The sequence below is a fragment of the Electrophorus electricus genome, chromosome 13 (assembly GCF_041902795.1).
Source record: "Electrophorus electricus isolate QZ-2024a chromosome 13, ASM4190279v1, whole genome shotgun sequence".
NCBI classification, from domain to species: Eukaryota; Metazoa; Chordata; class Actinopteri; order Gymnotiformes; family Gymnotidae; genus Electrophorus; species Electrophorus electricus.
In genome coordinates this window covers 15,346,675-15,372,669 of record NC_137509.1, presented here as the reverse complement: position 1 = coordinate 15,372,669, position 25,995 = coordinate 15,346,675, and the positions used below count along the sequence as shown (strand labels likewise).

General features: G+C 39.0%; 1 protein-coding gene across 1 annotated transcript; it reads right to left on the bottom strand.

Moving 5' to 3' along the window:
* Positions 1-452: 452 nt before the first annotated feature.
* LOC113568752 (uncharacterized) lies at positions 453-25,717 on the bottom strand. Its single transcript, XM_081695085.1, has 3 exons — positions 25,465-25,717; positions 25,263-25,352; positions 453-766 (listed from the first exon to the last, which is right to left on the bottom strand). The coding sequence occupies exons 1-3, from the start codon at positions 25,715-25,717 to the stop codon at positions 453-455; spliced, it is 657 nt and encodes a 218-aa protein (XP_081551211.1).
* Between the last annotated feature and the right edge of the window lie 278 nt (positions 25,718-25,995).

Sequence of the window (25,995 nt, the reverse complement as noted above, 5' to 3'; positions counted from 1 at the left end):
CACTTTTTAGCTATAAATATAACAAATGCATCGTTGATTCTAGGACAGAGCCATCTTTACCAGTAGGAACATGAATGTGCATGATGGGTGACCAGTTACCTGATTTGTGTGATTTGGGTTGTAATTGCAAGCACCTTTATGAAAAAACCCCAGAACATTTTGTTCTGTATACTTTTATACGTTGTATACTCTTAGCAAAACTTTAGAAATGTCTACATATAGCAAGTTTTTATATTTGTCAGATTGGTACATAGTAAAGTGAACTTACCTTTCATTTCATTTTTAAATAGAATTCCAAACAAAACCACCATTATGACAACAAGTATTATAGTTAATGCTGCCAAGGCAATAACAATCCAGTGGTTATTTTCTGAAATTATGAAAAATATTTTGAATTAATACCACACAATGTATTTATAGGCAAATGTTGCCCCATACTAAAATTATACAATTCAATGAAGTTCTATTATTCCCAATGTGTCTGCAACATTATAAAAAGTCACACCTTCAGATGCACCTTCAACTGCAGTTCCATTCCCAAAGATTATCTTTCCACATGCAGCAAAAGCACAGTAGTAAGTTCCAGTGAGGATGAGGTTCCTCTTGGGGAGCTGGTACACACAACTCTGTGTAGAATAGCCAGCCTCAGATCTCTTCTTACATTGATCACTGCTGTCTACATGTGTGTAAATGATTCCTCGATCAGATTCTCCTGAGCCATGTTTGAACCAGTAGACACTGTAGTTGCCTATACAGCTTGAAGTATCAGCTTGTACTGAACAATGCAGCATGGTAGATTCTCCCCTTTTGATAACCATTTTAATCAGAGCACTGTGGACATTCTTTTCAGCTTTAAAATGAATTAGGCAAAACAGAAACGAGCAATCAAAACACTAAAAGTGGTGTAAAACATAAAATATAAAATATAAATGTAAACAATGTTGGCCATGGTGTAATGTTGGAGTGAATTATGTATGCTGACACAGCACAACTCTATACCTTCAAACATCAAAAGGGCCCCAGATACAAACTCTATAATACTTGTGCTTATTTTTCCACACAAATATGTTCCTACATCATCTTCTTTAATTTAATTAATGCTGAGATCAAAAACACCATCCACATTGATACTGAAGCGGCCACTGTTAAATGCGGGCTCAAATCTGTACTTTTTATTGTCCCCAAATGATCTCACAATATTCTCTGGCAGCTTTCCAAAATTCTGCTTGTACCAGGCTAAATCATTATTTGTGTTTTCTTCAGCCATGTTGAGGTCACACTTTATGGTAATATTGTCTTCGTGCTTTACTGTTTTCATTTGAAGCTCGGGGATGTCAGATGTTTTTACTATATAAAAAAAAATGTTAAGTTGAAGTGTTTAAAGGTTAAGAAATGTGTAATGACCTTATTCAGCTTAGTAGCATGAAACATAAATATATTCAAGCAGAATGACACTCACCAGTTACAAAAAGACAAAAGGTGATAAATAGCACATCCATTGTTCCTGCTGAAGACAATTGTGAGGTTTAAAAGATTGATCTCTTGTCAGTTCAGTAGTAGGCCATATATGATTGGACAGTTTAAAGTAGGGGGATGGATTTGATTGTTTCAGTAGTTTTGAGGAAATACAATGTTTACTTAGAACTAATTCACAAGCCATTTTAGATAAACAAACAAAAAAATAATAATATTGCAGCATTTTTAAGCCTTATCTCTTCTCTACATATCAAATTTGATACCTTTGTATGTGCTTATAAAAGAATATAAAACCCTTTGACACACTTAATGTTAAGCCTTCACAATATTTTAAACACCAGAATGAATAATAAAACTACATAAAATGGCCACCATTATCACTCAGCCAAGCCAAGAAGAGGCAAACATGAAAAATAAGGCAACAGGGATTCAAATTGCACAGGTACAGCAAACTGAAAGAATCCATAGATTATTTGCCACAGTGAAAGTTTTTAGAATAACAAACTTTAATTTAGGTTTATACATACAATACTAACATGAAGAGCTCAAAGCATGTTTATTTTCACACCTGACTTAATTAAAAATAATATACAAGAACAATTTATCAGGACTGCTACCATCTCTCAAACTGTACTGTAAATGGGAATTAAGTGTGTGTGTGTGTGTGTGTGTGTGTGTGTGTGTGTGTGTGTGTGTGTCTCTGCGTATCTGGTGTGATGATTGCCTATAGAAGGCCTGCCAGCTGACTCTATCCAACCATGGGGCCCAGAGACACCACTGAGCATGTCAATGTTTCTGGACCTATGCATTAAGTGGCAGTCATGTCACAATTTCCTCCTGGCTTATTTCTTGCTTAATGACCATAGACTATGATTTTGGGATTGCCCTAAAAGTAACTCACTACACACTTGAGTCTGGCTTCACTTCTCTACACATTACAATTGGTGACCACAGGACCACTGCTGGCTAGATAGTTTTGGGAAGCATACCTTTCTCAACACCGCACTGACAGTCATGGTACTGGTATGAATGTGTAACCCTAGTAATTTGGAGAAAGCAAGGAGGTGATTTTTTCCCCACAGTTTCCCTGGCATATTTAAACTGTGCAATATAACAAGGTTACTTGAACAATGATCTCTGTTCTAGAATGGCTAAACACATTTTAAAACCCTTACAAACATTTTTTTTTCTGCAAACCCAGTTGCAGGCTCATTTTATTTTGCAGTTATAGGAAGAGTAGACAGAAGGCCCTGTCTGAATATGTAGTCCATACAGGTTACACAAAGACCTAACATAAATGACAATCTAAACCAAGCAAACATTAGAAAGGGATATTTAAACACACTGGCAAATGAAGAGCAGGTAGTAGACATTAACTCAAGGGGGATTAGAATTCCAGTCAGGTCTCCAGGTTTCAGTGGCTGGAGTGGCACATGCCAGGAGCCAACAGAATAGCACCCTCTTAGGTGGCTGCAATGGAACTTCAGAATTTTGCCCTCACATTCTTGGAGCCTGGGCAGTATGTCATAATGAAACTGAAACAAGAAAATAATAATGCTCACTGGGCCTAGGCGGGGTTTAGTCTTTTAGTAGTATATACTGTGGTGTGTGATGAATAGGAAAGGGATGCTCAGCTCCATGGAGCCAGTGTCCACAATCTTCAAGAGCATTTTTCATAGCCAAGAATTCCCATTTTACATTTACTGGATTTAGTTGATTCTTTTTCCCAAAGTGACTTACAATTATGAAGGAATACAACTTGAGCAACTGAGGGATAAGGGCCTTGTTGAGGGGCCCAGTTTCTTTCAGATCTACTAAGCATCCTTGAATAGGCACATAGATACAACTTGTCTGAGGTGCCCTGACATTGGGAAAGCACAGTCCCTGCTCCTGTTTCAAAGGCATCCACCTTGCCTACTAAAAGGAGTGTGGGGTCAAGGTGTTGGATATGGCAGTGAGCATGATGCATTCCTAGAGGTCCTGGAATGTCTGGTTGACAGAATAAGAAAACAAAATCTCTGGTAGTTGAATAAATGGTTGGCCACTTTATCACAACTGTCTCCTGGATAAAGGGAGGATGGAAAATCTGTTGGACCTTGAGGACTGTGATTTGAATACCTCTGTCCTAGGTAATCCATACAGAGGTGAAGTCCCCCATCCTTCTTCACAATAAAAGAGAGTGGTGCAGCAGCAAGGGAGGGACATCCCTGAGATAGCAGCCCCATGAAATTTGTCTATGGCTAAAATTTCAGGACATGGCCTTGCTAGTACTTAGGCAGAATTTGTACGAGGAATTTTGTTTTGGGACTTTTGGGGCAAGGGTGGGGACTTAAATTATGTGAAATACTCAGTGAGCTCCCCTCAGTCCCAGGGTTGTGTTGAGCTAGTCAGGGACATCAAAGAACAATAATGCTATGCAGGAAATGGGTGCTTAGAAAAGAATGTGCTTGTGACGCTTGTGTCTCCACCATAAAAGCATAGATCATGAGTGTGAGGGGCATTCCTCACCTTGACTAAGTTTGTTGTGGACCATTTCCATAGGTACAGCTTTAGCAGGGGTGTTGTTCAAAGCAGCTTGTTCATGCAGCAAAGATAGCGGGGCAGCCGATGTCCAGGCACAAAATATGTAGTCAGCGTGGATGGCTAATTGAATGTACTGAGACAGAGACAGCTTATCTTGACTGGCAAGTTTTAAATGTAGCTCTGTACCAAGACTGCAGCAAAAGGCTGATTTCAAAGCAAGCTCACTCCATCCATTTTTAGTGGCTAAAAAACAAAATGTAACTGCATAATCCACCGCAGAATGGCACCCTTGTTTAAAACTTAAAAGTTGCTCTCCTGGTTGGTTGCCAGATACGGGGTGATCACAAATGTCAGGGTAATTTCATCTTCATCCTGAATGTAGCGCTGGAGGTATGCAATGAAAAGCATGTCACACAGCTGCTAGATTCAAGTACTGCAAGGGAATGTTCTTAGGAATGCATATGAGCTGTTTTGTCAGCCACTGTGTTGGAGACTGGAGAAACCTGCTTAAAGGCAGTGGTTAGGGTTAGGTTAGGGTTACGGTTAGGGTTATGTGGCCATGATGTCATGCAACTGCTGAATGTGACTGCTCAGGAAAGCATCGTGGTTACCTAGGCTGTTCTCAGCTCTTAGAGTCCCACTGAATGCCCCCTTCTATTGTTTTCCATAACAAAATTGCAGAGGTTTATCTGTGACTGATATCTTGGCAGTGAGAGATTATTTTGTATTCACGAGGCAGAGTAAACAAAAGTACAACACAATCAGTCTATACAGGAGATGCAATATCAAAAAACCCAATTACAACCCAAATAAAGCAGCAAAACAAATGAGATCGAAAATGTAATATAAAAGCAAAGGCTGGAGTAATAACAGCCTAGAAATACACAGATAAAACTTCAGTTCTCATGACAAAAACACTCAGAAATGCATTTTGCAGAGATTGGCAAGATCTCACAAAGGACACAAAGATGCAAAGGTGTATATGAACACCTGGAAGCAAGGGACAGATGAAAGACACGAACACATGGGAGACTAGAATTCCATTGAGGATTCTCTCTTTTGGCCATAGAGGAAGTGGGTGGAGCGGGTGTGACAGTCAGAAACACTTTTCTGAATTTGAATTTCAACATAAAGTATGTAATTATTTAATGGATTATTTATGGATGTGTTGCAATTTTTTTCATAATTCAGATAGTTTGAATCCATTACAATGTACATTGTTAATGGCTAAACACATTCAGAGGGGTGACTTAAGACAGTATGTATATGTGATAGCATGTACAGCAGTTAGAAACAATGAATTGCTGCCATTATATGTACACATACATGTATAATAACATACAGCTACAACTACTTTGTAGCTGTATGGTAGACCATCCTTTATGACACTTTCGTATTTTTACTTCCTGTTACTGTAAGTTAGTTTATTGTCCGGTTGTCTTGCTTAGAAGCAGTCTGTCTCTGCCACTTTGCAAAATATGCTTTTTTGACTTAATTTGTCTAATTGTCTAGTCCTGATACAGAAATGTAGAGAAAAGCTCTTTAGTGTTTTCTCTCTTAATCTTAACATATCATAAAGATTGTGATTAGAGAATATTTTGTGATGACAGTCAAAGCTGGTAAAATGTATTTGAACCACTGACATAAGGGAAAAAAACCTGAGGATCAGTCAGAGAATCATATGAATCAGCATTTAATAACAGTGAGTAAGCAATCAAGAAAAAACTGACAATACAGTTGTCACACCATCTTTGCTGCAAACATAAATCTAATAAATAGAAATAATTTCTTTATTTGATATTTTATTTACATTTATTGATGTAATTATTTACTTGAAGTATAGTTTGAAATGGTGAAAGCAGTCCTTAAAATGGCAAGAGGAAAAAAACAAGTGGTTTTGTTGAACTGGCTCTCACAACATTAAAATGTAGTGACAAGTGTGACCTTAATTTGAGGTGAGACTAGTTGTCTCCTGTGCTGAGGCCTTACCATTGCTCTTCTACATCCTCTACGCTGCTCCCCTTATTCCTTCCACTTCCCCTATTTCCTCCATGTGTATCTACTGTACAACAGATTAGCTACACAGAGCTCTTAGTTAGTGTCACTTTTTATCCTTGCATGTGTTCATATCCAGTAGTCATGTTTGGAAGTTCACTGGATGAAAATTGGTGTGGCAAGTATATTCAGTTTATTCTGTGTGTAGAAATGAAGTGTCTGTGTGAGCATAAACCCCATCCTATGTGCTTTGTCTCAGGACTAATTAATGAGACACATTTCATAACAAAAGAACAATGAATTGTCATCAACATTATGGTTCTACATACATCGTAGAATATTACATTAATTTAAAGCTAGTGTAATATGGTTTTTACAATATGGATTCATAAGTTTATTTATGAAGTGTCACGGGACGGCCCCCCCATGTCACGTGGTACGGCCTGCCGCGTGCAGGGGGGTTCACCCATGTTTCTAGCCACACCCCTGTGAAGGCACGCACCTGTATGGGGTTAATTGTTAATGTGTGTTTGTCTATTTAAACCCCCGTCAGTGCGTGCCTCACCGTTGGTCATTGTTTGTTCGCTGATGTATGTTAGTGCGTACATAGTCATTTGTTAGATGTGATTGTAGTCTGTGTTTAGTTAAATGTATAAGTCATGTCTGTCGTTAGTATTGTGTGTGAGTGCATTGTTCTACATGTTTTATGTTAATAAATCTTCACTTCGAGGGAGTCTGTGTGCTGCTTCCTGCCCACCAGCACTTTGGCCAGCGACAACGTTATATGAAGCTCCTTATTGTGTTTGGTCTTGCTGCTGTTAGAGTTCTCTCAGTGATTCCAACATATATGTATTTTCTGTTCTAATCTTTCAAAAAAACCTGTTAGTCTATCATGAAATTTGTGATAATCTATGTAGCATTGTGTGACATGTTTTGTAAAAAGAAAAAGTGTATAAAAGGTTGATAAGAGCCAACCCCAGTAAAATTTGTTTTGAGTGTTGCACCAGTGATACAGGCAAAAGTCTCCTGAGCTCTGGTTATGGACAATCACATGCCAAAAGTTAATTAGTAATGTTTAATCAATTGAGTAAAAACTGTATTGCTTTACCATATTGTATAAATGATTATTGCATCCTCTAAGCACTACATCTGGACTCCACCTCTGGGCACCATGTGAAAGTCCCTAGTTCTGGCTTCTTACTCTCTCCCTGTTATAGCTTGTGGTCCCTCTTTCTCTCTCTCTCTCTCTCTCTCTCTCTCTCTCTCTCTCTCTCTCTCTCTCTCTCTCTCTCTCTCTCTCTCTTAAAATGACAATGGATTATAGGCCTTTTAGCCTTGCTTCGCATTTAATTTGGTGTGGTGCATATTTGAAGGCATTGTGAGAGGACTAACCATCATTGAACTCCTGACAGTCCTCCACACCCGTGCACATGTCAAGACTAATTCAAATGTGTGCAGAGCTCTATAGAAGAATGAAATGTTGAGCACTTAGATACTGCAATATGAGCAGCATGTTTGTGATCAACAAATATAAGGGATTAATTTTTTCATTTTGGTAGATTTGTATGATTAATCTCTGTTTGGTAGATCTTTATGGGTAACCTAACATATGCTTAAACTCACATTTTTAAAACATGTACAATGCAGTGAACCCTGTCATGAGAGTACTTTGAACCTCTTTGATGTAGAAAAGACGTTAGTGGTCACAACAGTGGTTTTTGCACTGCTCTGTGAGTTTGCTCTCTTAAACTAAAGATGGGTGTCAATGTGGCACCTTTTATAAAGATACTAAATGATGGTGAGATAGAGCTTTGTAGAAAGTCATACTAACCTTTTGCATTTAAAACAAAATAATTGGCCATCTTCACATGGTGTTAGGAAACCTGTAATGTAATGTAGAAATTGTTCTAAAATACAGAAATATAGACCTTACCGATACAATCATTCATTTCTTTTTTTTTTTTTGCATGAGATGTTCACTTGTTTGAAACTTGAAGCTCTACATCAGAATAATCTGGTCAGATATCCAGCCTGTACTGCACTGTACAGCTCTTGTCTTTATTAAACAAATGATGAAACAGGGGCATCTACACAATCCAGTTTGTTACCAGTATGTTGTTTTTTAATCTAGAAACTGATAGCTGTGTTGCTTTTGCCTTTAAAGATAATGTAGCTCATGAGATTACAAGAAAATTTGATTAATTGCAAAATATTGTGCAAAAATAGATAGATAGAGTGGTCACTTCATTAGTTGCATGTATTCTATAGTTGTACCTATGTGACATTTTATGCAGGAGCAATACACAAGCAATGAAAAGAAGTGATATTATTTCAGCAAATAAAGAAAACACTTGTAAAAGCAAAAAAAAAAAGCAACAAAATGTACTGAAAAGGCAATAGCTCCAGGACTGGCTATTTAGGCTGTAGCAGGCTAAATGTGAAGTGCTAGAGGATGGCAACTGTGGGGACAAAATAGTATGAGGCACTAAGAGGCAGGTGATGGCAATGATTGAAGGAGATGAGAGACAGGGGCTGGGAATGAATCAATTAGTGGGTAACTGGGAATGGAGAAGTAGTCTAGAAGGGTGTGTCTCTTCCTGACTGGTGGTGGGCCGGTCATAACAACCTATAACTGCACCTTTTATTTTAAAATATTTGTTTCTTTGAAACATATTTATGTTAGACTTGCATGTCCAGATTAACACGGTATCTAGCCAGTGGGTCAAGATCTGAAAGTTGGTCTTTTTAGTGGCAAAAGTTTTTAAACTTCCCTTCTGCCTGTAAGTAACTCTACAAAATCTACTACAATAAAGTAACGTTATGTTTCAATGGAAATTTACCTGTAGATCCTTTACTGAAGTGCTTTTCTATAACTAATTTAATACTTTTTTTTAAATGAAATATATTGTTTGTTAAGATTGGTGAAGATATTCATCTGACTTGCTCATTTTTATCTAATCTTGCTTCAGCAACTGCATGGTTCAAACACACTCCAGCGACAGGAACACACCTGGCACAGGAAACAAGAACAGGCTGAGACGCACATCTGGCAGCAGGAAATGGCTGGGTATTGTCTCTACGCCGGGACCTGGCTAGGCAGCGTCTTTCACTATGCCAGGAACAGGACCAGGAGGAGCAGAGGCATCCACTATGCCAGGAACAGGAACTGGATCAGGATGGGTGGCGCCTCTCACACTGGGAACAGGAAGTGGATTAGGATGGGCAGTATCTCTCAAACCAGGAACAGGAATCGGACTTCTTCAGTAAGTGCCTTTCCTAGTCCTTCTAGGTCCTGCTCTACACGCTGCGAATCCCTGATGTTTGCTTTGTGATCCGTAGGGTATGAGCACTTATCAGGAGTCTCAACTACCTTCATGTCTGATGTTTGCTTATCCTTTGCAGACTTCATGGACTTACGTTGAGAACCCCTTGTCACCACAGTGCCAGGGGAGTTAATCTGCCTGGTGTAGGCTTGCTGAGAGAATTTTTCTTCACAGTAAGGTGACCACTGACCAGAGAGGTGCCTACTCACTGTGTTCTTAGTAGGTTGATCATTCTGTAATGTGTGGGAGGTGACGAGTGAACACACTTGTGAAGTGCTTGCACCTTGGATGTAATAAGGAACGGAACTAACGGAGGATGCCATAAGGAATGGGACTGATCGAATATAATAAATAAATAATATGTTTAATAACAGAAACAGACTAACAACACAGAACAAAGAACAGACAGCTAACATATAGAGGGCAAGAACTAGGCAGAAAGGACAAAACACTTAGGAATGATTAACGGAGAAAAACGATGAGGAAAGAAACAAGGACTAGCGGGGAGTATACAGAACTGGGCAATGTAAGAAAAACAAACAATAACCAAGACAAATGACACAGGTAATCAGAACTGAAAAGGAAAACCAGACAACACTAGCATAAATAAAAAGGGGAAGAAAAACCTAAACAGAAGCGATGGGAGAACACCTGACAAGGAAAGAGAGCAGAATCAGGCAAGCAAAAACTAACAGGGAAAGCAGCACAGACGAAAACACAGAGAGAAAGTACAACAGACTAGCGAACAGAAAAAAAGGAAACAGGGAAGGCAATATAGAATATAGCTAAACCAGGAATTCAGATAGTTGCATTGTGTTGGAACTGAGAACATCAGTGATAAATTACCACCTGAAGTATTCAGTGAAGACCTGCTGGACAAAATCAAGCATTTAAATGTTAACTTTGTTATAAAATATATTTTATATCATTAGTGTTCATTTTCTGCAAAATGATTTTTTACTCATATGTACTGTGACACAAGGACATTTTATTAACATGAAGTTTTTACTGTGTTAAAATGTAATACAATTTTAAGATGACTGTGTGTAATGCATAGCAAGGTGTCATTGAAGAGGTCTTGGTTGTACATAAGTTAAAAGCTGAGATGAAAGTTGAATGCTATAGGTATTAACAGCTTTAAACAGCTTCCCTTCCTGTCAAGAGTCTTTCTGGCTGTTAAAAGTTTATCTGTGATGTGGTCAGAATCCACAGTTGCCTATGTACTGCACCATATCTACACCATCTAGATTGTGGTTATTGTTTTCATGCAAACATATAACAGAGTTCACAGGAAAGTGCATTTATCAGTAAACTATGCTGAGCATTCAGAAATTTATGATCTATGAAGGGCTGAAAACAGGATTCATAACATGTGAATGAAAAAAAATGTCAAAATGTATTTTAGGGCATTGGAAGTGGAAATAATCATGATTGTGTGTGCAGATTATGAACAAACATCTTCAGACAAAAACAAGACAATGGGGTATTTCACAAAGCTTGTTTAACAAACTTTAAGCTTTACCTTGAACTCCAAGTTGACTTATTTCAGCATGTCATATACAGAGTTTTTGGTTTCTGCCCAACTGAAGATCAATCAATACTTAGTTGGTTGATCCTAACAAAAGTGCATCTCAGTTAACTATAAAAAAGCTGTCCTCAATGGTGCACCAATAAGAGGATTCACCATAGCCTTTAAAGATAAAAAAAAAGAATAGAGCATATGCAGACTATCAGCATACAGTACCAGTCAAATGTTTGGACACACCTGACACAATAAAATGTGGCATTTTAATCTAATGGATTACACTTACATTTGCTTCTAATATAAATATAATTTGGGAAAGATGTTAGCCTATATATGAATGAATTTTCAAAACATACACACTAACACAAAATTTTAGATACACTCTCAGCAAATAGTTTTCTTTCAGAACTTTAGTTCTTCACCCTACAAGTTCCCTGTATATGTGAGAATGTTTTCAAGTCTGATGGGAAAAGCATCATAGGTGTCTGCTTCATGAAGCTCATAAGAGTGGGCAAGAAACTTACTGAGGATGGACAGAGAATATACACAGTAAGTGTCTGTGCATAATGAGTGAGTCTCAAAGACTGAGTGGAATCCATTTGCAACATTTAATAATAGGGGCAAAACAAATGGATATTTCAAAAAGATATACACAGGGTCAAAACCAGGCAAGGCACAGATCAAAAACCAGCAGAAGTACAAAAAAGGGCTAGGCAGAGGGCAGAGATCAAAACACAGAGAAGGCAAGAGAATATGCAACATGAATGTTATGTATACTTGTGGAGGCAATAGTTCACAATGAGCATTTGGTTTAGTGTATAGTGAGTTTAAATAGACTGACCATTAAGCATTAAGTAAAAACAGGTGAGACAGTAACCATGGAGACCATACTAGTATGCCAGAGAGGTGGAGCTTTGGTGGCCATAGGGGGGGATTGCTGACTCTGTGTGTGTGTGTGTGTGTGTGAGGAAAAAAGGGAAGTGGTGTAGGAAAGGGTGCAAAGATAAATGTATCAACATGTTATTGACAGATAAAGAACATTAGGTATTAAATGATTAATTAATTAATTAATTAATGATTAACAGAGACAGTATTTAACTCCAAGGCACTATAAAGGCTACACAAATTTATTGACATAGGAGGATAATATTATTTCTCCTGATCCAGGTAAGATTGGTGGAGCAGCTCCTATCAGGATGGGATCATATTTGTGAGCTCTGTTGAGTGACCCCTTTAATATTACTATCAAGAATCCATTGCGGCTGAGAATCTGTTAATACAGTAGTTCTGGTTACTGCAATGACAACTACAGGTGGTCCGTAACTAGTCTATTCTAGTTTCCTAGGAAGCAGACATTTAATTACAACTCTGTCACCAGGTTTGAATTTTTGTGTAGGCTGTACTGCTGGAATAGCAAAAGAAAAGGCAAGATTAGGTTGAAGCAGGTCAGTTTTTCAATCGGAATTGCAGTGTATTCTGACACGATTATGTCTCCTGTATGCATTGTGCCAGGCTGGCCCATGACCCATGCGGTGGGGAAGATTCTTCCAATTAAAATTTCAAAAGGAGACAATTTAGTGGGTTACCACAGGAAGTATATCAACCCACTTTTTTCCTGTCTCTTGCATTGCTTTGCTTAGCCTGTCCTTTAAGGCTAAGCACCAGCACCAGTGTATGAAAATGTCATACACATAAATACAGTGAAAACGTAGTTTCTATCTTGTAATCCATCTTGCAGGAAGTGGTAGCTCAATGGTTGCTTGTTCAAGTCCCAGCATTGTTTGGCCCTTGAGCAAGGCCCTTAGCCCTCAATTGCTCAAGTCATAATTGTATGATGCTTTGGATAAATGTCATGTAAATGGGATTATAGTTAGAAAACTTTTTTTTTTTACAAACTCAAGGAATACAATTTCAAAAATTGTTCTGCCTCGCCTTCTGTCTTCAGAACATAAACATTACCTGTGTGACGTAGATGGTGGACAACTCAAAAAATTGAACTGTAGATGATGCTAATTGACGAAAAGGAGTGTTGTCTTTGCCTGCAATAATTCACTGTACTTTGCGACCCCCATGCACAAATAGCCCAAAGATTCCAGAATATCAATAACATCAAAAAAAGATAAAGTCTGTCAACTTAAAAAGGGCACATCAGAAAGGGTCCTATACAATACAAGTAATACAAGTATAGTAGTATGGCGCCTCCCATCTGTTTGAGTTGCTATTATTTGTATCAGGAAGGAAAATGTAGCTCTGAAGCAAATAACTGTAGAGCTGAATCAAAGAGCTATAAAATCAATGCAGTATGAGACAATGCAGGATTTGCATGAACCTCGTCTGTTGTATTTTTCCCATATATAGTCAATATAGTAAATATTTTAGAACCTTTTGTATTGAAAAGAGAAGAGTTCTCACTGACACTGCATGAAGACATGGGATGACTAATTGCTAACATCTGTAGGGCTCAAGAGAGGTGGCTAGGAGGCACCTGAGGGCTCCTTGCCCCTTTGAATACATGGTCCCAGAGTATGGCACAGACCACCCTTTACTGGGGATGATAGTTTGCCAGGTTGATGCATGGGATGTCACCTTTGGGATGGTTAGAACATCCATATACGCAATGCAAAGTGATACTAGCAGGTGTGTTCCATGGATCTTTGGGCCCCATGAAAATGTATTTAATCAGAAACATCTGAGACACTTGGGTTTCTGGTTTGGCAGGTAGTGCCATATGAGTGCCCCTCACATTGAGATCCAGCAACAAATTAATTCCCAACCAGGCCAGTCACAGCCATTATCCTGTTATCATGTTGATTATTATCATGTTGCTTGGCAAAAGTCCAGTCCCAACCCAGTTGCAGAACTATCTGTTTTGGCAGAGCCATATAAATTATTAAACAAATATGGTGTGAATTCATGCTATGAATTCATACAGTGAATGTCATTTTTAACTTGAACTGAATCCCAGCTGTGCAGATATTCAGTATAACAGTGCCCCCTCTCATAATATTGCTTAAATGTTGTCATCGAGCCCATTATCACATCATTTCAACACGGTGGCACCTTATGTGCAACTTGATTCTGTACCCAGTGGGTATTCAAGTATGATGTTCTGTATGCAAAGGAAAATTCTAAAATAATATTCATTTATATATTGAAAATGTCAAAGTCATGGATTTATATAATAATTGTGGTATTTACAGTACATTTAATAATGTATATGTAATGTCTGTGCAGACAGATATGATTGGGCATGTGCAAAAATGAAAGATTTATTTAAAAAAGAGACAGGAACAATATCAATAAACACCAATGTCACCTTGAAATTGTGTAACTATACTAAAATGCAATACACCTTTGAAGGCTTTACTACTTCTTTCATAAGGTTTGGAAACTGATTTTGTGTTAAGATTACTGTGCTTTGCACACTGCAAGATGAGTATTACATTTGTAGTTGAGCACAGCTCTATTTCACAACTACCATCTTTTCATCCTTTTAGGATGAAGTAAATATACAGTTTAAAAAAAAAATCACACTATTATCTTTCAATTTGGTTAATTAATTTTCAATTCTGTCATTTCAGCTTTATGGGTTGAAAATGTCAAAGTCATGGATTTATATAATAATACGGGTATTTACAGTACATTTACACTACAGTACACTAATAATAATAATAATAATAATAATAATTGGAATTCCCTCCATGTGTAACAAAAACAAATTCAGCATAAGAGGAAAAAGTTATGTATTTTTTTAATGCTAACAAAACATTTTTAGATTTCAAATTTAATATTAGTCTGACAGGCAGCCATTTATTGCCATTTGTGTTGTATTAAAACAATAAAAGTTGTTTTGCTATGACTTTTCATAAACAGTGAATGTTCAGTGCATGTTTTATTTATTTTATTCTGAATCACATTTATTGTTTTGATTTAAATACAAGTTTTCTTATTTGGTTATTGCAGACAAAGGTACTATGGACCCAACTATTTTTATTTTAGCAGCATCAAACATCGTATGCCTGGTTGTGGTTTTATTATTATGCAGAAGATTACACAACAGTCATCATAAAGGTGCATTTTATTTTTGAGACGTAATTGTTCATTTCTCATTTTGGGTGAATGTACCTTCCATATTTCACATTGGTTTAATTGATCTACTTATCATTTGTTTAAAATTCTTCTGAAGGTCAAAGAGTTCAAGTAAACCAGGTGATTATTTTATTCTATAATAACTTTAGTAGATTAGGTTACATGCGCTAAATTGTTACATATGTTTAAAATGCTCAAGCATTCTCACATTGTGCTACATGTTGGGTTGTGATTACTTTCAGACTGAGGACCCAGGCACCTTGAACTATACAGCTCTGAGCTTTGCTCATTCTCCCTCTGCCCGAAGAACCACAGCAAAGTTCAACAGTGATCAATCTGTATATGCACAGGTAAAGACACATCAGTAGAAAACCATGTAAGGATTTCCTTACAATATTCTTTTAAGAAATGAATGTATGGTGGTATAATTTATGTAAATGATTGGATTTCAGTTATTGTAAAGTTCCTATTGCTGAAATAATAACAATAATACTTAATACCAATTATTATTACTTTTGTTGTTAGTAGTACTAGCAATGTGGGAAGTGTGTCTAATTTGTTAGCTCCAAAACAGCTATACATGTGGTACAGCACCTAGCTTTTAAGCAGTCAGTTGTAATTCTTATGTGTTTATGCAGTTTGTTTGTACAGTACTGTTTTAAAATAAATACTTATCATTTTAGGATTTCTGTCCTCTAGCACACTTTATCCAGCTTTTATCCAGGGCAGTGGTAGCCCAGTGGTTAAGGTACTTAAATTGTAATTGGAAAGTTGCTGGTTCAAGTTCTTCCACTTCCCAGTGTTGGGCCCCTGAGCAAGGCCCTTAACCCTCAATTGCTCAAATTCTACTCAATGATAATTGTAAGTCATTTTGGATTAAAGCGTCAGCTAAATGCTGTAAATGATTTTAACCTTTTTTAATCAATATAAATAATCAGTGTTTTGTTTGATCTGCAGATCACTTGCACTGTTTTGTGCACTTCTGTGACATGAAAAATATATATTTTTTCCTGCTTTGTAATAAATAAGTAGATTTTTTAAAATCTGTGAATATGAAGCTTTGCAACACGTCAGTGTTGCAGTTACATGTAAATTTATTAATAGTAATAGTAAGGCTTGGGCATAAGAAGGCTTGAGGTTTAGAATGTTTCCATCCTTTTTTGGGGGTGGGTGGAGGGGGTTCTCTAAGGCAATCTTTGATGTGGACAGAACCCTCAGATCCATGTCTGTGTTATCTAGAAAGTAGTTACAGATAAATATACACTTAAACATGGAACAAAGTTCAAAGGAAAGGAGCTTTTCACAAAACATTTTCAACATACACTTAATTCTAGCATACTGTTTATAATATATGTGCTGAAGGAATGCATTAAGGATGCAAATAAGTTCTTCAGATGAAAGATCTCCATGCTTGAGACTTGAGCAGCCCTGTTTTATCCCAGTCATCACTTAGTTCTGCCCACAGGACCACTCAGTTATGGCCACAGGAACTTTGCTGAGACCATGCTCAACACAGTATTGATTCAAGCATGGTAATAGGTGTTGAGCTGGTGCAAGGATTTTTTTTTTACACAAATCAATTTTTCAGTTTGGTTAAGAGTGGTCTGCAACAGTGCCAACCAGACAACAGGACTATTATTTTTAGAAACTGATGTGGCAGTTTTAATAATTTTAATAGATTGTCAATTACAATGGATAAAATTAATTGGGGCAACAATTTGATTAAAAGGGAAATGTATTAATTTTAATACATTTATTAATGATTAATAATCCAGTCTCAACTCATGAAAGTCGCCAATTCGGTAAATGGTTATTGCTCATCTACTAAACATTTGAATATCACTTCTCAACTCACAGAAGTAATAATCAAGGGATATTTATTGAATAAGCATAAATAGGAAAAACCTGCACAACAATCATTGACTAGAATTCTATTAATGATCAGGAGTATTAAATTCACTAGAATAACCATCCTAACAGGCAACTAAACAGAATGTAACACTTAATTCATGGTGGATGGGGTAGGCAATTAGGCTAATAAAAAACAAGCTTCTGGGAATGACCAACTGGGTAATGTACTTATCAACCAAACAAATCTAAAGCAATTGTATTAATCAAATAAAATTCATGATCTAAGCATAAAAGGAAGATAAGGGGAACAAGGGCCAGCCTTTATGACACAGTGTAAGGGAAACTGGGCTAATAGTGGTGTTAATGAGGCTGAATCACAGATGAGAGGAAAGAGGTAACTAACCTAATTTAATTAGTAAATAATAAAGTTACTGTTGATACCAACTGGTAACGTAGAAGGGAAATCTTATGACACGCCGGCGTCTGAACCATCTGTCAAAGCATGTATTTCAACAAAGCCGTCTGGATAGAGAAAATCGTAAATGGGTAACCCCTTTCCTTGGAGTTGTCTGATGGCTCTGAGGGAGAAGTTCAGTCTCCATCACATCGCCAGAGTGGCTCATGCAGACAGAGTCCATTTCCTTGAAATCATCTCAATGGCAGTGCATGATTTATGAAGACTGATGACAGTGACTGGAACAGGATTCTTGGACAGGGGGAATTGGGTGTTCATAGCTTGCTCGAAGGAGAGCCATATAGGCCTTTGTGGGCAGACATTTATGAAGCAGGGTTGTTGGTTCATTACTGGCAGTGTATTGGAACTCCAGACTTAAGCAGAAAAGTTTGCTCAATATAAGATGTGATGGGCAAATTACACAACAACAATAAGAAATTAGTAAGATAATAACAAAAATAAACAAAAAATGCAAATATAAAATATGGTAAAACAAACTAAGATAACCTGGATTTGAATCTTGCTAACCAAGAGGTTATTCACTTATTTTAGGAAATAATTTCTGCTGAAGTTCTCTGGTGTTTTTTTTTTTTCAGTAGTTCTTTGCAACTTGCAACAGACTAAAGAGGGGGTTGAGTTTGACAGGTATATCTTTGGGGGGGGGGGATACATGCCTAGTTCAAGCAAATTCAATAGCCTTTGTCATGGTTGGCCCCTCCTATCTTTCTTATTGTCTTGGTTTCCCTGTCTAGTGTAATTATTCTGCTTCTGTGTTTCATTTTCTACACCCTTCATTTGTAGCACCTGTGTCTTGTTAAGTCCTCATGACTGTTAGAGACTGGTTCAAAGTGACAAGCCCTTCAGGTTTGATCTCCTCCAAGTTACCCTCTGCCCTCCATCCTCTGTAGCCGGATCCGGGGGAAGTCAAGAGACACTGACATCAAGGTAGTGAATCAAGAGAGTTCCACTTTATTGAGGAAAGCACACAGTATATATGGGTCCTATATCTACTATCTAAATCTACAGGATGACGGGGAAAAGTGAAGCATGTTCTAAGGGTTTACCTAGAAAGGAAAGAGACAAGGTTAGTAAAGATTAGATGTTCTATGTATGAACGAGCCACGAGCTGTTCCTCTGCCCACCATGAGCCACTCCTGTGCTTAAAGAGAGACAGGGAGAGAAAGAAAGAGAAAGGGATTGGTAAAGGAGACAAGAAGAGGGAGCGGATGACCTCGGGCGACTGGCTCGTGGTCAAGCCGCCATGTCATGGCTGATAGGCAGAGACCTTGCGTTGGGTGCCTGAAGACATAAAGGCTCCAGTATCTAACAATTACACTGTGTATGTATACCCTGCCTTTTTGCCTGTGGTTTGGCTGGTTATTGTGAATCAAAGCCTCTGTTTGTAGTCCATGCCTTGTTGGTGATTCCTAGCCTCTTTGTTAGAGGCTGCATCCTCTGTTTCTCATGTGCTTTTGTTTGTTTAAGATGTATTCTCAGAATCTGTGTTGGTTTGATGACCCTGGACTGTACAAACGATTAGGACTCTAGATTTGCCCATAATAAAATTCGCTCTTCTCCGCATGCGTCCGCCTCCTTTCCGCTCAAAGTTAAAGCCTTTGTGTTCAAAATTGAGGAAAAAATCATTTAAGAGATACAGGAATACATAGGATCCACCATGAATCAACTATAAAGAAAATAAATGAATAAAGAAAAATAAACAAAATCACATATTCCTACCCATTTCTGCCTCCTCATCTTAGAATGAAGTTTATAAACAAACCCTGAGAGGTGTAGAGCAATTGGATAATTTCCTATTTTCCAGAAGTTACAAACTACTAACTGTAATATATTGTCTAATTGGTTCATATACGATTTCTGGTAAACGCAACTAGGAGTGAGTAACAATTTGTTTACAATATGCATGAGGTTATGCAACATACATATGAAGTAATCTGGATGAGTACTGCAAATTAATAAGGAACAAATAATGAACAGAATAATATGACAATAGATACATATAAAATAACAGGAGCAAATGTCATGATTTGGAGATTATGTTAAAATAACCATATATTACTCTTTGATTATCATTTGACATCATATTAGAGTAAATAGCAAGTTGTTACTTTGTGAATCTGTGGGATGAGAAAAGATATTTGCCCTGGTAGGGATTTGAGTGAGTCTGATGGAATTTATGGTCACAGTTTCTTGAAGTATAACCAGGCTAGGAAGCTTTCCTCCTTCTCATACATGAGTTTATGACATCAAAGGACAGGGGGCTGAGGGTCAGAACACAAGGCCATCTTGACAGCTAGGCTGTTTATGGCTTTGTTGCTCAACGTCAAAGCACCATTGGGTCCTGGGTCTGGTTGGTGGTCCGGGGGTAAGAGAGGGCCCCCCTTTGACCAGGTCAAAGTTTCATCAGGGGAATAAATGGTAGTCTTATCTTCACTACACTGACTATTCATGACTAGGGGCTGACTAAAAAAAATGCCAACAGACATCTACAACATGATTCCAATAAAATGTCCAGTGAATGAATACAGGGTTATAGCTGTATTTAGATGTATCTATGTGCTATCCTTGTGTGCAGTTACTGAGGGTACCACAAACATTTATTTTAGAAAAACAAAAATCATGCCAAAATAATTACTCTGTTATTTAATTCTCAGTTTGGTTATTTCATTTTTATGTTTATATACCAAAATAATTGATGAACCAAACTTAAATGAAATATACATAATATCCTTTTATATACTTCATTGTCAGTTAAGGTGGTTTCTTTGCCTGACAATTTCATAACGCATTAAGTGTTAACACATGCTTCTGCAGACGTTATAAGCAGGGAATAATGCACACACATGGCACATTTGCATTGCATTGAAACGAGGCAATTTCTGCTCCATCTCTCATTCATTTCTAAGAACGCCAACACCATCTGGTGCATTTTGTCATATCACATCAAGCCATAAGTTGAAACCAGTGTTGTTACAAGATGGAGGAAAGTTGACCAGGTAAAGTTGTTAATTGGTATGGGATGGTCCTGACAGAAACTTGCTTGTGTTTTTAGTGACACTCCCCCAAACCAGCCAGCAGGAGTTGAAACAAGCATTTCACTTCACTGCAGTGTTTTTCATTTTTCTCACATTAGCATCTTTCATGCAGTAGATTTACTAGAGTGCAGCATGGTCAGAACAGGGGGTAAAGTCATGGGCATCAGACGGTGGGACATAGAACTACTTTAACTGGGTTGAAAACCTGTTCATACTGCTCTGTCAAGTGGACAGATGTCACTATGAGAAAAGGATCATTACAATTTTTTTCTTAATTGCTCAAATGCATTTCTAAAGTTTTTGCACTTTAGGCTACTACATGTATCAATAAATGCTTTACTTGTAGTCAAACATGAGGTTATACTACTGTGTTGGTTTAGGGGAAATACAAGGGGAAATATTTTGCAGTATTTTGAAATCAATGCCACAAAATACTGTGTACTCGCACCTTATGCCCTAGTAGATTCGGGAACTGCAGGTAATGTCATGGACTGGGGCTTTGCGAGGAAGCTGCGTATCAAGGCCATTGCTCTACCCTCCTCACTAAGTGTACAGGCTCTGGATGGGGGTCCGGTGGGCTCAGGATACATCTCCCATGTGACTCCCCGGGTTCTCCTTGTCACCCGGGAAGGGCATACGGAATGCATCAGTTTCTTCCTCCTGCCTGGTCTGTCTCACTCCCTCACCCTAGGCTTGTCATGGCTGCGTGCGCACAATCCACAGATGCTGTGGACAAAAAAACAGATCCTGCAGTGGGCACCATCCTGCCATTGGAGGTGCTTCCCCAACAAGGCTACACCCCTCCAGGCTACTTCAATAGAAAGCCCGGATGCTGATAGGCGAGTGCCTATTCCTTCGGAGTACCAGGACCTGGAGCAGGTCTTCAGCCCCATCAAAGCCATGCAGCTTCTGCCGCATCGGGACTGGGACTGCTCCATAACACTCAAGGAGGGAGCGGTGCCCCCTCAGTGCAGGATCTACCCCCTCTCTCAGAAAGAGGAGCGGGCTATAGAACAGTACATCAAAGAGGCGCTGCAACAGGGGTATGTCCGACCCTTGACCTCTCCGGCATCAGCAGGAGTCTTCTTTGTGATGAAGAGGGACAGGGGCCTGAGACCTTGTGTGGACTACCGAGGACTCAACAAGCTCTTGGTGCAGTACCCATATCCCCTCCCCCTGGTACCAGCTGCACTAGAGCAACTGAGATGAGCCTGGTATTTCACGCAACTGGATTTACGAAGCGCATACAACCTAATCGGGATCAAGGAGGGAGATGAATGGAAAACAGCTTTCAGCACCTCCATGGGCCACTATAAGTATTTAGTTCTGCCATATGGTCTGGCAATGGCCCTGTCGGTTTTCCAGGCCTACATTAACGAGGTTCTTAGGGAGATTTTGGGAAGATCTGTTGTTGCAAATATTGACAACATTCTGATCTACTCCCCCTCCCGGAAACAACATGTAAAGCAACGTACATGCCATGCTACAGATCCTATTAGAGAACCACCTATATTGTAAGGCGGAGAAGTGCTAGTTCCATCGCAAGGAGATCAACTTCCTAGGGTACGTCATTCAACAAGGGTGTGTGGGTATTCAACCAGGCAAGGTGGAGGCAGGGAAGGTGTGGCCAAGGCCATTTACACGCAAGACACTACAACGCTTTCTGGGCTTTGTCAACTTTTACAGGAGGTTCATTAGATCCTTCAGTTCACTGGCAGGGCCTCTCACAGATCAGCTCTGGGGACCTGTGAGAAAGATCAAATGGACTCAGGAGGTCGACAAGGCCTTTGAGGAGCTCAAGATTGCCTTCGCAACTGCTCCTGTCTTGCAACAACCGTACCCTGCGAGACCTTCAATGCTAGAGGTAGACGCCTCTGACATAGGAGTGGGCATGGTGCTTTCGCAACACATGGGAGAAAGAGGTGGCCTGCGGCCCATCACTTAAATTCTCTCAAAAGCTGAGCTCAGCAGAAAGGAACTACGGGGTTGGGGACCGTGAGCTCCTGGCGATTAGGCTAGCTTTTGTGGAGTGTAGACATTGGCCGATCTACTGTTCTGCCAGGTCTTCAGGCAATTCGGTCTGCTAGGTCAACTAGGAGCTGGGTAAGTTCTTGTGCCTCTATTGTAACCACCACCCAGAAACATGGAGTATGTGCCTCCCATGGGCGGAATACACGCATAACTCCTTGCGACACACAGAAACTTGCCTCACCCCGTTTGAGTGTGTTCTAGGCAACCAGCTGCCTCTTTACCCCTGAAACGTCCCTACATTGGACCAGCCAGAAGTGGAGAGATGGTGCCAGGAGAGCGAACGGACCTGGGAGGAGACGCACCAGAACCTACGTAGGGCGATCACTGTCTACAAGAGGAAGGCCGACAAAAAAAGAGGAGAAACCCCCAAGTTTGAGATCGGGCAGAAGGTATGGGTCTCTACCAGGGACGGCCGAGCAGGCACCACAGGGAAGCGTGAGGCGAGATATAAGGGCCCCTATTCCATTACTGTCCCGAGTTAATGAAGTGACCTACCAGGTAGGCCTGGCAGGGCTAGTCAGGCTTCCAGGCCCCTCCGCATTTCCTCACTGAAGCCCGTGAGGGAGGGCCATCTCACGGAGGAAGGGGATTCCCCAGAAATTCCTCCCCTGTCTCTGCTGATGGAGGAGGGCCCGGCGTACAGGGTACGTTTTCTGCTGGACTCCCGTGGGAGGTCCGGGGCCTCCAGTATCTGGTGGACTGGGAGTGATATGGTCCTGAGGAGCGCTGTTGGATCCCGGCCTCTCAGATTTAGGACCCCGACCTCATTGCCTCATTTCATAGGTGGCGCCCACTGAGGCCTGCCCCGAGTTGGCCCCATGGGCCGGGGCCGGTCAGGGCCTTTGGAGGGGGGTTCTGTCAGGGTAGACCAGTACCCAAAAGGGGGGGACACACCCTCGCAGGACCAGGACCATGTCACGCACTTTCCTCGCTCACAATCACCTGTCTTCTGACAGGAGACACCTGCACCTCATTGACCTGCACGTGTATTTATACACCCACTGGTTCCGAAGGAAGGGGCTGCACATTAGTAGCCGAACCACGAGAGCCTACTGGAGAGAAGCTACTTCGCTCCTACCTACCCACTAGACTCGGTGAAGTGACGTGGAAAGAATGAACAATAAAGAACTTGTTAATGGAACTTCACCTCTTGCTTCCTCTCTGCTGCCCTTGTCACATGAACAAGGCTTGAGCATGCTCTTTCAAGTAATACTCCTGATTTTGTCCACTTACTCTATATTGTCAATAAAGAAAGAATCATCATAAATGCAGCTGGTCTTGGTTTGCTACCAGATGTATTAAATGAGGCATTGGATGGTCTTTACATGAATTACTCTAGAAAACCACAAGTACTTTGTTCCTGGACCAGTGCACATGCAACACATTCACACCAATTACAAGCTTATCAAGCAGGTAGCCAATAATGTTGCATGCAGGGTACTTATATTATACCTTCAGTTCTGTGTTTACACAGTTATTATCAATCATTCTTTTTATCAATCATTTTTCTCTTTGAGCTCAGACGTTTCCCCCAGCATCATTGTGCATGCACAGTTTACACACCACATTATGCGTGCTCAGGCCTCATGTATCCTATTTGGCATTCACAGGCAGCTGACTTTTCTGTTTTCTGTCGTTTCACAAGGGAAGATACTACACATCACCTTGTCAATATGCATCCAGAAATACTAACTATGTATGAAATCATTCTCTCATTCTCTTATTCTCTATTTCAGAAACTACTATGTGTCTGAGCCATTTTGTGGTGGGGTTCAAAATCTCAAAAATGGTAAATTAGGCAATGTATAGAGTTCACTTTCAAATATCCAAAAATTGTAGTGAACGGCTGATGTGTGCTACATTTTATAATGGTTATTATGATGTGATGTGAAGGTATTTCATCAAAGATGGCTGTTTTGTATAGGAATAAGTGGTCAAGAGCTAGGCAATGTAAACTGAGGTGACAAACAATTCCTTAACATATAACATATAAAGGGTGATATTTTGTCAGTTTATGTATGCTGTATTTCTAGCTGGATAGGAAATGTGCTTTGCTTGCTAATCATTATGTCTCTGTGATGTAAGTTGCTGGGAGTAAGTGAATGAATAAACCTTTCAGAACATAGCTAGTGATTCTAATAAAATTAAAATGTTTGAAAAATTCTTACTGTCTGGAATATATATAACCTTGAGATCCCCTTTAATGGCAAGAAAACTCTTTAAAATCCTGATATTCTTAATATCCCATTACCTTTAAAATGATCAGAACTTATATTAAAATAATCCACTTTGAAAAATGTCATATAACAGAGAATACCAAACCTAAAAAGAAATAAATAAAAATGCAAAACACACTCACAAACATTTTTACCTGATTCAGCTGAGAAGTGTGAGCAGTGCCTTATGAAAAGAAGACAATTTATATGTTTCTAATGAGCAAGTTTACTATGCCAGTAAAAAATTTTTTACGAAAGACCTTTTGAAAAATATACAATTTGAAGTTTGTCTTACTTTTTAGCCAGTGCTTGCATAACAGTCTTCCAAGTATAACAATCACAGACACACAAATTATGTTTGATGTTGCCAAAGCAAGTATCATTGAATCCCAAGATGTACAATTCTCTGGTATAGTAGTAAAAAATCAAAATTTAAAAATTCCAAAATACTTAACAATATAAAAAGGGGAATTTATAAAGCAATATAGACTAAATTTCAAAAGTAAACACACTTAGATGAGATGGACTCAGTAATAAATGAATTTATTTACCTTTGATTCTCCACGGGGAGCTCATACACACAACTCTCTGTAGGAGATCTGGCTTTAGAGCTATTCTTACAGTGATCACTGCTGTCTCCATGAGTGTGAATAATTCCTGAAAGAGATTCTCCTGAGTCATGTCTGAACCTCTAGACACTGTGTCCTCCTGCATAGTTCTCAGTGAGGACTGTACACTGCAGAGTCACAGAGTTTCCTGGATGGACTGGCTCCAACACAGGCTGCTGGAGAACAGACAGGCTATGGGACTGTGAAGCTAAAACAATGCCATAATTTCATGTGAAAGCAGTGATACAAAAATATTATTTTAAGCCAAAAAATATATTAAATGAAAGTATGTAAATATAGCTAACATAAACAGAAATTACCTTTTACAATCGATTTTGTTGCTTTCCCAAATTTCACTATGTTGGATTGAGCATTTCCACAGTAATAAGTAGCAGAGTCAGAGACCTCTAACTCTGTTATCACCAAATGATTTCTATCCTCTCCGATCACCAAGATAAAACGAGCATTATTCTTGAATCCATCATAGAATGTGGCCTTCGTGTCATATTTGTAGATAGTTGCAATGAGTTCAGGCTTCTGACTAAATGCATGCTTGTACCATGAGAAATGCATATCAATATCACTTTGATAAAGGCAAGTAACTGTGATATTGTCCCCTTCATTAACATACAGCAGAGTGCTGTCTTGATTAAGGACTTTTTGGGTTCTGCCATGATCTGGAAAGAAGTATAAAACAAATTAGGTAACTATGGTGTGTCATACGTATTCAAAAATAATTAAAAGACATATATTTACTTACTAATTTGGAAAATTGACTTCACACAAACAAAATGTTATTTGAATTTTTATTCAACGTTGTCAAAAACTGTCAGACTTTCCATAAGACTGCA

Bases quoted from the DNA above. Each gene is read 5' to 3' on its own strand.
- LOC113568752 (XM_081695085.1), bottom strand. From the start codon at position 25,717: ATGCATTTCTCATGGTACAAGCATGCATTTAGTCAGAAGCCTGAACTC. The intron at 25,353-25,464 runs GTAATTTCTGTT...GCATTGTTTTAG, and splicing joins AACAAAATCGATTGTAAAAG to CTTCACAGTCCCATAGCCTG. The intron at 767-25,262 runs TCACTGAGAACT...CAGTACAAGCTG, and splicing joins GACTCTGCAGTGTACAGTCC to ATACTTCAAGCTGTATAGGC.